This window comes from Vombatus ursinus, unplaced genomic scaffold (genome assembly GCF_900497805.2).
Source record: "Vombatus ursinus unplaced genomic scaffold, bare-nosed wombat genome assembly UNPS02009994.1, whole genome shotgun sequence".
NCBI classification, from domain to species: Eukaryota; Metazoa; Chordata; class Mammalia; order Diprotodontia; family Vombatidae; genus Vombatus; species Vombatus ursinus.
In genome coordinates, this window is record NW_020949772.1 from 7,274,619 (window position 1) to 7,288,680 (window position 14,062).

General features: G+C 44.4%; 2 protein-coding genes across 3 annotated transcripts in view; both read right to left on the reverse strand.

Moving 5' to 3' along the window:
- LRRC43 (leucine rich repeat containing 43) overlaps positions 1-13,661 on the reverse strand; it is a 54,842-nt gene extending 41,181 nt beyond the window's left edge. Inside the window, exon 1 of the mRNA XM_027853519.1 lies at positions 13,517-13,661. Within this exon, the coding sequence (XP_027709320.1) occupies positions 13,517-13,661 (145 nt within the window). The remainder of the gene's footprint in view (positions 1-13,516) is intronic.
- MLXIP (MLX interacting protein) overlaps positions 11,721-14,062 on the reverse strand; it is a 66,104-nt gene continuing 63,762 nt past the window's right edge. For both annotated transcript variants that reach the window (XM_027853472.1, XM_027853473.1), the window contains exon 17: positions 11,721-13,921. In XM_027853472.1, coding sequence (XP_027709273.1) covers positions 13,791-13,921 — 131 coding nt within the window. In that variant the 3' untranslated portion in view covers positions 11,721-13,790. The remainder of the gene's footprint in view (positions 13,922-14,062) is intronic.

Here is a 14,062-nt window from a genome sequence, read left to right on the forward strand (position 1 = left end):
AACTGTAGACAAAGCATGAAGAATTATAAAAATAATTCACATTTCTAGAGGACTTTAAAGTTTTTACATTATGAGAGGCAGCTGTGGTATAGTGGCTGGAGGCTGGCCTTGAAGCCAGGAAGACCTGCTTTCAAATCCTGCCTTTGACACTTATTGGCTCTTCATTGGCAGCCCTCTAAGATCAGATGTTGGTAGGAATTCTATCAATGAAATTACATTTTCCCCTATAGAAATATAAAAGCAGCATGGTGACCTCATTAAATTATAATGAACTATCTAACAGCCTCCTTCTAAGAGGCAGAAAATTAGATTTATAGATTAGGGCTTTTTAATGTCATGCTTTTATTATAACATTATTAATCTTTATTTCTATAAAGCCACCAAGATAATGAATTTGTATGTCAAGAGGCAATGGACTTGGAACCCAGAAAGGTCTAGGTTCAAATCCCTTCTCTGACTTTTACTAGCTATGTGACCTCTCTGAGCCCATTTCCTCATTTGTAAAATGTGGATAATAACAGTGCCTACCTCCCCAGGGTTATTGAGAGGGTCAAATGAGATAATAGAGAAAAAGTTCTTTGCAAACCTTAAAGCACTATGCAAATTCCAGCTATCATCATCATCATCATCATCATCATCATCATCATCATCATCATCATTATTGTTGTTGTTGCCATTAACCAACTTGTATTTCCTTAGATGTACCTACTATGTGAGAAGGGGTTTCCTCATCTGGGAATTCCTTTTATCAGCAGAGTCACAGGTCCAGTTCCCTATCCCCTGTCCCACATGGAGAGAACATTCCTTTTAATTTATTGATATTTATTTTATTTGCTATATTTTTATTTATGCATTTTATATATTACTTACTTATTGGATGGTGACAAAAATCTTGGCAGAACCCTCTGGGTATATTTAATAAATTATGACTTTTGACATGTATGCAGTCTGTTCTGAATGGGAGATATTCTAGGAATGGGACTACAAGTCAATGGAAATTTTGGCCAGCTGGTTTCAGGACTGGGGGAGGTGGGATGGGGAAAGATGGGACAGTAAGACCATCTAAAGGAAAAACCCAACCACTGAAGACAGCCTGTACCCAACTCCCTCTCCCAAATGAGGTCATGGCTCCATCCCCATTTGCACTCTTTTCCAATTAAACTTCCAAATTCTTCCATTCCTGCAAAACTTTGTTCCCTTGAGTTTTTCAAATTTTCTTCAGAGGCCTATTTAAATAGACCAATTTGGGGCTGGACAGTTCCTTAGAGATGTCCTAGTTCAACCCTACCATTTTATAGATGAGGAAACAGATTCAGAGAGATCAGAGACAAAGTGACTCTGCCCAAAGTCACATAGTAACCAATTAGTGGTAGGACTGAGACTCAAAGATAAATATGGCTGAGAATCAGGACTGGCTTCTCAACCCAAACCACATCAAGACATATCTGCTCTCACTTCTGTAGGTCTCCACGCCACACGCCACCAGAGGCTGCCATGTTCCTTATTAAGATCCTGGACCCCCTCAGTTTCCCATGACTCTTCTCAGGTCCTTTCCTCCTCACATCTCACTCTTCTCATGTCCTCTTCTTGTTTGGAATTCTCTAGGGCCCTCAGATTTCCCCATCCCCCTACCATAGCCTTCCTCTCCATCAGCCTGGGAGAGTTCATCCATTCATTCCCAAAAGAGCCAGTCACCTTAAGTTAAGATCATCACATTTGTCTCCTCGGGGAGAGTAACAAAGCCAACAAACCCATGTAGCTGAAACCCCTCAGCTCAGAAGCTCTCAGAGAGCAGGCAGGGCCTTCTGCTTCCCTTTGTAGTTTACATGGTGCTCAACACAGGCTTCGAGGAGGTCTGAAATGGAACAAAGGTGTGAGGATAGATGCGCATGCTTGAGTAATCTGGGTAAGTGGTTGATATGGATTCTCAATGGGGGGAATTTTTTTTTTTGGATGCACTCAGCTTGCCCCAAAGGCTGACAGCAACCAAATGAATGACTTGGTTTGTGGGAGTTTTAAACTTCCACAGCATATCCTGGGATCAAGTATGCATTTAGTCCAAGCTCCTAGAGTCTAGACCCTATACCATGATGATCAAGGGCCATTGGTGGGGAATTGGGGGAGGAAGAGGGCAGAGGAAGTTGAGGACTGAATAGAAATCAAAAAAGCATTTTAATTTAGTTACTTACAAAAAAAGCTTTTATTTTTTGGTTAAGGTTAAATTCAAAACATAGCAAAACTACTCCATAAACGCAACAAATATTTAAAATATAATTCATTTATATGAGAGAAAGGCTTATTTTTATCTTATGAGCATCTCACAGAGCCGCTAAAACAATATTCCTGAAGCACAGGTCTGATCACGCCTGATCTCTCTACTCAAGAATCTACAGTGGTATCACTGGAATAGACCACAAACTGCTTGAAGGCAGGGACCATAATTTAATCTTTGCTTCTATCTCCACCATCTTGCACACAACGGGCGGTAGTTTTAATAAATGCTTATTAAACTGAATTGTTTTTATCAGTGCCAGATCTCAAACTGCACTATAAAGCAGCGATCGTTAAGATGATTTGATGCTGGTTTTAAAAAAAAAAAAAAAAGGAGGTCGATTAGTGGAACAGATTAAAAGTGCATGACACACCGAAGGAGACAAACACAGTAGTACAGTATTTGATGAATCCAATGATCCCAGTTACCGAGGAAAAGACTCACTATGTGACAAAAACAGTTGGGAAAATTGGATAATAGTCTGGCAGAAATTAGGTTTAGACCAATCCTTCACACCATACACAAAGATTAAGTTCCAAATGGATACGGGACCTAGATATAAAAGCCATATCATAAACAAATTAGAGCTTACTAGCTGTGTGACCCTGGGCAAGTCACTTAACCCCAATTGCCTAAAAAAAAATAAAAAAATAAACAAATTAGAGGAGAAAGGAAAATGTTATCTTTTGGATGTATGGAAGTCTTTTGTTCATGACTAAATAAATGAAGAGTATCACACAAGATAAAATGGGCAATTTTCACTATTAAAATTAAAAATATTTTGCACAAACAAATCTAATGTAGCAAAAATTAGAAGGGAATCAGATAGCTGAGGGGAGGGGGAATCTTTGCAATAGTTTCTCTGCTAAAAGTCTCATTCCCAGGATACATAAATGACTAATTTAGATTTATAAGATTAAGAGTCCTTCTCCAATAGATAGTCAAAGGTAGTTTTCAAAGGAAGAAATCTAAGTTCTCAACCATCATATGAAAAAAAAATGCTCTAACTCATGAATAATTAGGAAAATTCAGATTAAAGCAATGTTGAAGTTCCATATCACATCTATCAGATTTGCAAAGATGACAAATGAGGAAAATGACAAATGTTGTAGGGAATGTCACGCACTGTTGGTGGAGCTGGGAAGTGGTCCAGGCATTATGGAAAGCAATTCATATCTATGCCCAGAAACCTTTGATTCAGCTATGCCACTACTAGGCTTACATCCCCAAATAAATTGAAGAAAGAAGAAAAAGGGGCAGCTATGTGGTACAGTGGGTAGAGCACTGAGTCAGGAGGACCCCAGTTCAAATCTGGCCTCAGACACTTGACGCTTAGTGGCTGTGTGACCCTGGGCAAGTCACTTAACCCTATTGCCTCGCCAAAAAGAAGAAAAGGAACTCTACGTCCAAAAATATTTTTAGTGGCTCTTTCATAGTAGCCAAAAAATTGGAAACTAAGAGGTTGGCTGCTTATTGGGGAACAGCTAAACAAATCGTGACATGTATATAAATGCAATGGGATATAATTGTGCCAGGAGGAATGATGAAATAGAAAATTTCAGGGAAAACTGAGAAGACCTTTATGAATGAAATGAGCAGAGCTAGAACAATTTGTACAATGATAGCCTCATTACAGCTAGGCAGTTAGGTGGTGAAGTGGCTAGAGTGCCAGGTCTGGAATCTGGAAGAGCTGAGTTCAAATCCAGCCTCAGACACTTACTAGCTGTGTGACCCAGGGCAAGTCACTTAACTCTGTTGGCCTCAGTTTCCTCATTCGTAAAATCAGCTGGAGAAGAAAATAACAAATCATTCCAGTATCTTTGCCAAGAAAACTCCAAATGGGGTCACGAAGAATTGGTTATGACTGAAAAACAACTAAATAACAAAACATTATAGAGAAAAACAACTTTGAGAGACTTTAGAACTCTGATGAATGTAATGGCAAATCCCAAGTCTGAAAGAACGAAAATGAAATGTTTACCCTCCTGACAGAGAGATGATGAACTTAGAATGAGATAGACATTTCCAGATATGGCTAATTTGGGAATTTGTTTTTGCTGGATTATGTAGATATGTGCTGAGGAATTTGCTTTTTAGTTTTAATTTTTAAAAAATTTGCTCAATGTATGTGTGTATGTGTGTAAGTGGGAGGGACAGAGTAATAACGATAATAAATATCTTCTACTTTAAAAAAAATCATCTCTTTTACACGTACAGCCTGACATGTCAATTTGAGTTAATTTTTGTTGTTTTGGCTAGGCAATGGGGTTAAGTGACTTGCCTAGTCACATAGCTAATGAGTATTATGTGTCTGAGGCCAGATTTGAACTCAGGTCCTCCTCACTCTAGGGCCAGTGATCTCTCCACTGTGCCACCTAGCTGCCCCAATTTGAGTTCATTTTAAAACTCAACATGGACTTTACAAAGGTCTTCCATTTAAAAAATCTACCATGAATGAAAAGTCATAGAAGTCCACTTTTCATTTAACATTCGTTAACAAATATGTGCACATGCATCTATGTATATATTTGTATCTATACATACACATATATGTATATATGTGTGTGTATGTGTGTGTGTGTAGGAGTCTTTAGTACAAAGATGACAGCTAAATCCATGGGAGTTAATAAGGTTAGACTGTAGAGAAGAGAGCCGAGGATCAAACCTTGGAGAATTAACCATTTAATACTTAACGAACATTTATTAAATACCAATGATTCTGAAACATGAAACACATCTGAAAAACTAGCATGGAGAGGGTTTGTGGTAGATGTGACCAGGCTGCTCCCAGGTGGCTTTGTGATCTCTTCACTTCAGGTGTTTCTTCTAACCCTACCCCTAACAGTCTAACTCTGCAGACCATGACCCATCCATGCGTGCCCACCCTGTATGACTCTTGTCCATGGTCTCTCTTCAATTAGCTATGTGCCAGAGGTCTCCGATGCCTTCTCCTCACATTGTGGCAACATAGGACAAATGAGGAATTTCAAAGACCATGAGAAGACAGAAATGTCAACAGGGAAACGTATGATGTGAAAATAGGGGCGAGTTGCAAGTGGAGGGCAAGGGCTGCTGGGCCCATAGGCTGAGGGCTTCCTTGGTACCTTCATTACTTTATAAGAAACTGAGATATATGTGCCTCAGCACACAGGGTGAACCCTCTGGCAAACTCCCATCCTTCTCTGACTAATGACCTCCCTGGCTTCCTTTAAGTCCCAACTAAAATTTCACCTCCTATCTGAAGCAGTTCCCAACCCCTCTTAATTCCCTTTGTTAATTATTTCCTATTTATCCTGTATATAAAGTTTGTACATATTTGTTTGCTTGTCTCCCCCACTAGATTGTAAGTTCCTTGAGGGCAGGGACTGTCTTTTTGCTTCTTTTGTATCCCGAGGGATTAGCATAGTGCTTGCCCCTGAGTTAAGTGGCTCATAAATGTTTAATGATTGACTTCTGAGAGCAAATGGACAAAAGGCCCATGGGATAGGGAAATGGAGATAGATTTCGATCTGCATTCACTTTATCTTGTCCAATCAAAGGCCACCATGTTGGGTTCTCCTAGCCCTGCTGCCCGCATTCCAGCCACCTCTTGGTCTTCCCAATGGAACTCAAGACTCCCACGCCAGAGACCCTGAGCTATACCTTGTCCTACCTGACCCCAGGCCCACTAGGTCACTTCCCTGACATTTCCAAGCCATGTTACCCCAAGCATTACCCCTCCTCTTCACCCTTTTGAACTCATGTTGTCTTTCCCTATTGGATTTTAAGCCCCTGGGTGGAACGACTGTCTCACTCACCCATTTTTGTGTCCAAACACAGAGTCCAGCACATAGTAAATACTTAATGAATTTGTTTGCATTCATTCAACACTGGAAATGTACTCTTATCCCGTTGCCTCCTCGCTCTAGAAATACACTCCACCCCTGCAGTCCCTTCCTCTGGTCAGCTCTTCCCTGAACCTCCATTTTAGGCAGAGCTCAGGTTGGCTGTGTCTTCCTTCCTCTCTGGGCTCTCCTCATTTTCCTGGCAATTTCCACCATGCCCTCATACAGGTACCCTCCTCTCCCCCCCCCTTCCTTTTATGTGTTGCCTTCTCCCATTAGAACGTAAGATACTGGAGGGCAGGAATTTTCTTTCTGCTTGTATATGTAGGTACACTGTAAACATTTAATGCTCCTTGATTTGATTCATTGTTGGAATTACAAACCATTGGTGTTTGGAGTGCCTGCTCAGAGCAGGGCCCTATGCATACCTTGATTCAACGTAAATACAATATGGCCTTTACTGCAGAGGTATGGTGTCTAAGGTGTCTACGGCGTCTACTTACAGAATAACTAATTGCATCTCTTCTTCCAATTTTAGAAATTTTGTTCAAAGAGATTCCTGTTTCTATAGTCTCTCTGCTCTCATTAGCTTGGGTTCATCCCATCCCTCCTTGCACCTCTCTCTCAAACCACATTATTTTAAATTCCTCCTCTACCCCACCAGGGCTTACTCTCTCCCTTAGCTTAGCCAAGCTCTCTGCTGTCCTCCCAAATGACCCCCAAATTCGGTTCATTACCAAAACGAACCCAAGAACAGAAAGGGGCACCCAAAGGAGTTCAGGATTCATCATCTTTAGCTCTCTGCTAAGAGCTAAAATTTTACTTTGTGTAATGCGTGAATGCTTTTTCCACTTAAGATAAATACATTTTCCCTTGAGTAAGATGAGTCGGTCTGATCAGACAAGGGCCTATTTCAACCTAGCATTTTCAGTCAACAGATTTTGATCTGAGAGGAGTAAGCTGTGTGATCACAGGACTGTGGAGGCCCCAGAAGGGGCCTCCTGCTACTGGGGATCATCTCAGCATCGTGTGGGGTGAAGCTGTGGAAGGTATTCTGCCAACTGTGCCTCCCTGCTTTGGGGCAACACCTTCGAATACCAAGGGCCCCGCCAGGATGAAAAAAGCAGCTCTACTTTAAACATAAATATTAACCAAAATTGCTCTAAATTCCAGGCGTGTCTGCAAGGGTGGCCTTCTTGGCCACTTCAGGTGTCACCAAGGGCAGCTCATGGAGTGGCCCAGGAGTCACTTACTAAGGCAGATTCCAGAAAGCATTGCCTCTTGAGAGAGGAAACACATTAAGGGTGCTCAAATGTCGGGTCAAGTGGTGGGAGCCTGGGTTTTCAACCTCTCCTGGCACCAGGATATCTATTCTGCCTTTTCTGGTATAGAGCATCCCTGGTGGTGGCTAGATGGTAGAGTGGATAGAGCATTAGACTTGAGTCAGGAAGACTTCAGTTCAAATCCTGCCTGAGATTCCTAGCTATAAGACCCTGGGCAAGTCACTGACTCTTTCTCACTCATTTTTCTTATCGGTAGAACATATTTTAACTGATTGTTTTTGTGAGGCCCAAAGGAGATAATATATTCAAAGTGTTTTGAAAACCTTAAGGTGCTACATAAATGTTAACTCACTGTTATCAATGGCCACGAGTGGCAGCCCGGTGGTCAGGTCTTTCAGTAGAGTCCAGGGGCCTTCTTCACAAGCCGGGTCACTGCCTCTCAGTAACAGGTTCTTATTTCCCCCACCCCCATCCCCACACAACCTACCACTGAAGGAGGGTTTTTCCCTCATTCATTCTAGCATGCCTTCCTATTGACCAGAGAGAATTTAAAAGTCACACACCCCATAGCACAGGCTCTTCCAAAAAATAAGTTTTTATTGTTTTGGCTGCAAATATATTAAAAAAAATGCATTGTAGTGTTGAATACAGCTGGTGGAAATGTGCTTTTGGATAGCAGAACAATGGAGGGGGTGATGGACGGCGCAGCAGGACTGCCTTCCATATAGAGACAAAGAGACGGAAAGGTTTACATTTTCTGAGGTTCTATCCCAAAACAAATTTGTTTACTGAAACGAAACCTGAAACACATAACGAACAAAACTCACAATAAAACCATTTATGCAACAAACTAAAGCCAGAAAAGTGACAGTATATCACACTGCAGTGCTACAATAAAAGCCACTGAATTCAGTTTTCCTTTTGCTGAAGATGGACTCAGAAATGTAAAAAAATCACCATCAATACCGGGAGGTCCTGGGAGCCTGATGGAGGAGGCTCTGGAATCACCACCCCAGGCCAGGAACCTGTCTCACTGCCAACAACTGTTGGTTCATCCTGGTTTATTAGCTGAATGCAAACTATTGGTATAGATGACCCAGGTTCAGATTCTGGGTCTGGCCCTTACTGTGTGACTATGCTAAGTCACTTAATTTCTCTGGGCCTCAGTTTCCCCAAATGTGAAATGAGGCTGGACCAGAAGGCCTCTGAGGCCCTTTTCAGTTCCAGAGCTATAATCTTAATATTGAAATATTTAAAACTCCAGCTTCTCCTCAGCCCCTCAAATCTTTCTTCCAGAGACACCTTAATCTCTACTTAAAAAAAAAACAAAAACCCAGAGAAGAATATTTCAAAATTTCTCACGCTCTGATTTCAGACTCCCTGATTCAAGAGAAAGATGGAATGAGGGAAGGAACTAAATGCTGTGTATGGTGACCATGAAGAGAGGTGAGAGTCCCACAAAAATAAAATCCCATTCAGGTAAACTACACATAAACAAAAAAGGAAACATTCAGGACAAAATTTTCCCTTTTTCCCCCCGAAGTTGATTTTCATAAGCACCAGCAAAAGTTCCATTTGGTAAGAGCTAGGAAGGCAGGCCCCTCCAAAGTCTGAGTCTCCCCTCTCCCCGAATCCTTCCCCCACCACAGGCCAGCTCTGAAGTGGCCTCAAGGCCATGGGCTTTGGGAACTCCTGGCCAGGACCCTAACACACTTCACATGGGCCACATGGCTTATTCATTACTTCAAATACACAGCCAGATTTCCTCTTCCATCCTTTGGGATAAGGCAAAAACCCTACCCGATTAACTGAATTATGAACCAATGCCACAGTGAAGATCCTTCACCTTCGAAAATCAGGCCGTGTCCCCAAAGTTTCCATTTCCTCATCTGTAGAAATAGGGATAATACTTACTGTGTCTTTCCTACAGGGCTACTGTGAGGATGAAATGAGATCATGGAGGTGAAGGTACTGGATTATTACATATACTGCTTTTCCCCACAGCCTTGCTGAAAGGCCCCCGGGGAAAGGAGCTCTAACAGAAAAGTGCAGCTGTTTTTTTGTACACACAAAGGAACCAAGAGCTTTTCAGGACTCTGAGCACTCAGATATCCTGCCACCCAAAGAGAGGTAGTTAATTAGCATCGCCCTCTTGTTTTGCCAGTGGTGTACATTCACAACGGGTGTTTTTTTAACCCACTTGTCTTGGTGGCAAATGAGATATCAAAGAACTGAGACCAGAAAGACCAGGAGTAGTGAAACTGACAGTTTTACAACTGTCTCATAGCCTGCTCTAGACCCAGAAAAGAATTTGGCTGACAAGGGAATGGGTCTACAAATACCAATCTGTCTTTTTGACTTTCCAGATATAGAGCTGGGCTTTAGTCACATGGAAGAAGTCTGGCTGGATCAAGGTAACACCCAAAGGCAGGAGATTAAACACAAGTCTGGAATCCCTAAACTGTGTTCCTTAGTATCTCCACCCTGGTTTCAGCCCTGCCCCCTGCTTCCCCTAGGGAAAGAGGTAGGAAAGGCCTGGAGGTAAAGAACCATCACCACCCAAGTTTTCTCAGCCTTAGGAGAGCAGGATGCCTTCTGTTACCATGGTTACCAGAGGCCCCTTCCACTCCCTACCTCCCCCCAGGGGTATCATCAGTAAGCAGGGAGGCCACCGACTTTCCTGAGTCCAACAAGTTGTTTTCTAAGTTGGTACCATCAGAGAACAGGGGCAGATTTCAGGACATTTGGGCCAGTCTCCTTCTGGAGCCCACCTACAAGTGTTGGGTATCTAGGGGAAAAGACCAGTCTTGACTACTTTCAAAGGGTACCCAGAAAGAGCTACATCACTGGTCTGAGAAGGGAGAAAACGGATGTGGTCTCCAGAAGAGTGATGGGATGGAAGGAGCTAAGCAGAGCAGTCCCAGACAGGACTGACAATTCCTTACATCCCAGTACCCTTAGGCATTTTTCTTCTCAAGCCTTCCTTATTTTCTTTCACTCCTCTCTACCCACTGGCTTTCTATCAGGGAAATTCTCTTTTCATGAACATTTACTTGTGCTATGGAAAACAGGAACCCAGTCAACATCCGGCAGCATGATGAAGGCAACAAAACATCATTTAGATTATGTAAACCCATGTGGAAGGGATGTGGGAGGGGGTTGTGTTGGAGAGGGTGGTGGGGAGCGCACAGAGTGGCTCAGAAAACCCCACTGGGCGCCTGCTGCAGTGACAACGTCTTCACACTTCCGATGCTCATCATGAAACAAGCCTGATAATGCTGATCAAAGAGACGGTGTTAGAAAAGCACTTTCTGAGATTTGTGTGGCAGAGGGGAGTTTACTGAGCTGATTTTTTCCCTCAAAAGACTCAGCTGTTTTCTTTAAGAGGGGAAAGAACGGGGGAAAGCAAGTGTAAACAAATCCAGACAGAAGGTCAGAGTTGCTTTCTGTCCATTTTCCTGGGCAGCTGCTAGAATAATCCCAGATTCCCCCCAAACCTCACTCTGAAGCAGATCAAAGCTCTAGAACTTCCCAAGCATTCCCTGCCCTGCAAACTGGTAAGAGAAGACAAATTCTGGTCCAACCAGAGGTGATCTCCAAAGAGGAAAACCTCAGGGACCATGCCTTGTGAAGGCCCAGGTAGAACTCTGCTGCTCAATCACCACGGTTAGGTCTTGAGCACCAGGATAAATGGATTTCAGTAAGTGGGTAAACAATGAAAACATGCACCTCATTACACAATTCGTGAGTATTCACATATATATATACTTCATGAAGTCTAACCTAACCTACTTACTGCCTTAAATATTTTAAAAACACTGATTTAGCAGAAGGGAAAGGCAGGTCAGAAAAGCAAGATGCCAATTTCACATTCTGAGAAGGCAGAAAGTCTGCTCGTGCCCGTCCTCCCCCCCCAACTTGTGGAGTGCTGCGGGTGCTGCTCTAGAGCAAAGGTAGAGAAGGGCTGCAGGCCAGAGCACGATGGGCTGGAGAGACAAAAGCCAAGGCCATGATCCTTTTCACCGCTAGCTTTCTGCTGCCCCAATGCCCAGGGGGGTTCCTTTTCACTCTGCTTTGAGGCACAGGTTTGCCGGTGAAAACTTCAAGGAGCACTCAAACCTCACTTCTGCATGTGGGCACAACAAAATCTGAAAAGCGGGTGGCCCAATTCCCTTATGATTCCCTGCTGACTTGAATTCAAGTTCTCAGTGGATAAACACCTCTCTTCTCCCACTTGGGTTTGAGGGGCTAGCCTTCTTTCAGCATGCTAGGCCTCGGCTCTTCTGGGAACAGAAGCCGCCTTTCAGGAAAGCCCCACCCCCACCCCCAGCCCCAGCCCCATCTCTCTCTCTCCCCTGCAGCTCCCTCTGTCTGCTTCCCTACACCTTTCTAGATTCCAGACGGAAGAGGGGTAACTCCCCAAGGACCTTGTGCTGTTGCTGTGATCCACCAGGCAGACGACCCAAAGAGGGCTCATTGCTCCGCCTGGAGTGGATGCCCAGACTACTTTCTATGCAAACCAGGCCCCAAAGTGGTCGAAATAAAACGTCCTCTCAGTCCTACCAATATGCCAATGGAAATGTGGATGAGAGAAGGGGCAGACCGCCTTGGGCTTAGAAGACCACCCAGAACTTGTAGAGATTAGCTCTGCCCTGAGCAGTCACACAAGAAATGCTCGCTGCCTGGGGGGGGATAAGCAGCAGCGAGGATGGAGAGGAAGCAGCCTCTCCCCTATCACATTCCTGAGAGAATTACAGCCAGGTGGTTCTGGCTGTGTTCTAAAAAAGGGGGACAATGGGACACTTTCCCCGGGGCTGTGAAATTCATTTCTATTTCCACTTTTCTAGTCAGAAAGAGGGCGCAGCAGGGGCCCCAGTCGAGAAAGGCAGTGGCTTTCACCCTTGGAGTAAAGCTCCACGCCCACAGCCGCCGTGTGGAAGCTGCCTAGACAGGAGTGACCAACGAGGAAGCCGGCTTCTGCCCCTGATGCATTTCCAATCCTCTCAGTCCCAGCGAGGGCTTTTCTCTGTACTCAGAAAGATCCTTCACTTGTAAATGGGCCGACTCCTCCACGTGGGACTGAATGTGTATGTCAGATAACTGAAATAGTTTATCATTCATGGATAAGGAGAGTACCTCTAGGGCCCTCCCCTCCACTCTGCTCAGGTACTTAGAATTCTCTCCTGATCCATGAGGCTAAGATACCTCCAAAGAACAATCCAGTATAAGACTCTCCACTTCCTACAACCTCAGTCACCCGAACAGTGGACTGGACAGGTTCCCTTTCCTCAGACTTTGCTTACAGGAATTTCTTTGGTCCGAAAATCTAGGACTTAAGAGCTTTCAGAAGATGAGTCCTGGCTAGAGGCTAGGCTGAGAATGAAGACGACTGCAGTAACACATAACCTGGCTTTTCAAATGCTAAACTTAAGACCAGTGGCTTCTTATGGAAACAAACTTTTATAAAATGCTCTCAAATGCTCCCTTTAGTAAGTATAGCTTGGAAGGTGAGGGAGGGAAAGCCAGGGTCTCAGCTGCCAGGTGAGGGTCTCCAGCCCCAGCGCCCGTGACGCTACCTAAATCACCAGATGGCACACTCCCTCTCTGTTTTCCAGAATGACGCAGCAGCTTTTCGTGTTTAGCACATACATGTCCCAAGAATGACTGTTCTTGAGGCCGGCGTTCCCTAGGAAGGCACACCCTCACTCCCTCCCAACTCCCCGGCAGCTGACGCCATGCAGTAAAAGCAGGTGCCCTGCGGCAGCAGTCACCTGCACAGAAGAAGTTTAAGTGTATTTACAAGTTACAGATGCGTGTCAAAGTTGCTACCTTGGTGTTGCAGGCAGGCATACATCTTCCAAATGCTACATCAGCAGAGGTGGAGTCAGAGAAGAGAAGCCTTCCTTACCACCACAAACAAAGTAAGAAAAGAGAAAAACCAAGCCCCAAGTGTGGAAATGGGGGCAGGTGCTTGGAGATTTTAACCAACCCAAGGACAGAGCATCGCTGCCTTTGTCCTCAGCTCCTGTAGGAGCTATCAGTCTTCCAGAGAAGCTGGTCTGGAGTGAAGCAGGGTCAGCAGCAAGGCCAACGTCAATCAAGAACAAACTTTTCCCTTTTTCTGGACCAGCTCTCACCGTCTGAATCCCAGGGAGGCTGACGTTTGAGGTCACTAAGCACAGGGACTCGATCACACAGTGTTTCAGCAGATGGGCTATTGCTGTTGGCAGGACCCGCACCTGCTACGAACCTGAGCTGGGTATTTCTGCTGACACTGCTCATCTTTATCAGAGGGAAATCGTAAGGGACGCAGGGAAGCTGGGCTTTGGGAGAAGCCAAGGACCCTGGCTCTTGAGCCAGCTAGCCTCGACATAGGGAGGGATCCCTGAGCTAACGGTGGAGGCCACGTGCTCAAGGCTGCTGGGACTCCCCTGTCCTCTTGCCGATTCTGGTGACCGCCTCAGATGCTTGTTCCGGTAACTGCGATGGGTCCGTGAGGATGGACGTTGTCGTGCTCAGCTGGCGGAGGGTGACCAAAACCACTAGGAGAGAAGAGGGGACCACAAGGAGGCGGGGAATTAGCTAGCTCAGTGACACAACACTTAACCTTTTTTCTCCCAGCACCTGCACCTATCCTGGAAATGCTTCCCTCCCTGGCTGGGGTCAGGCGACATCTGGACTCT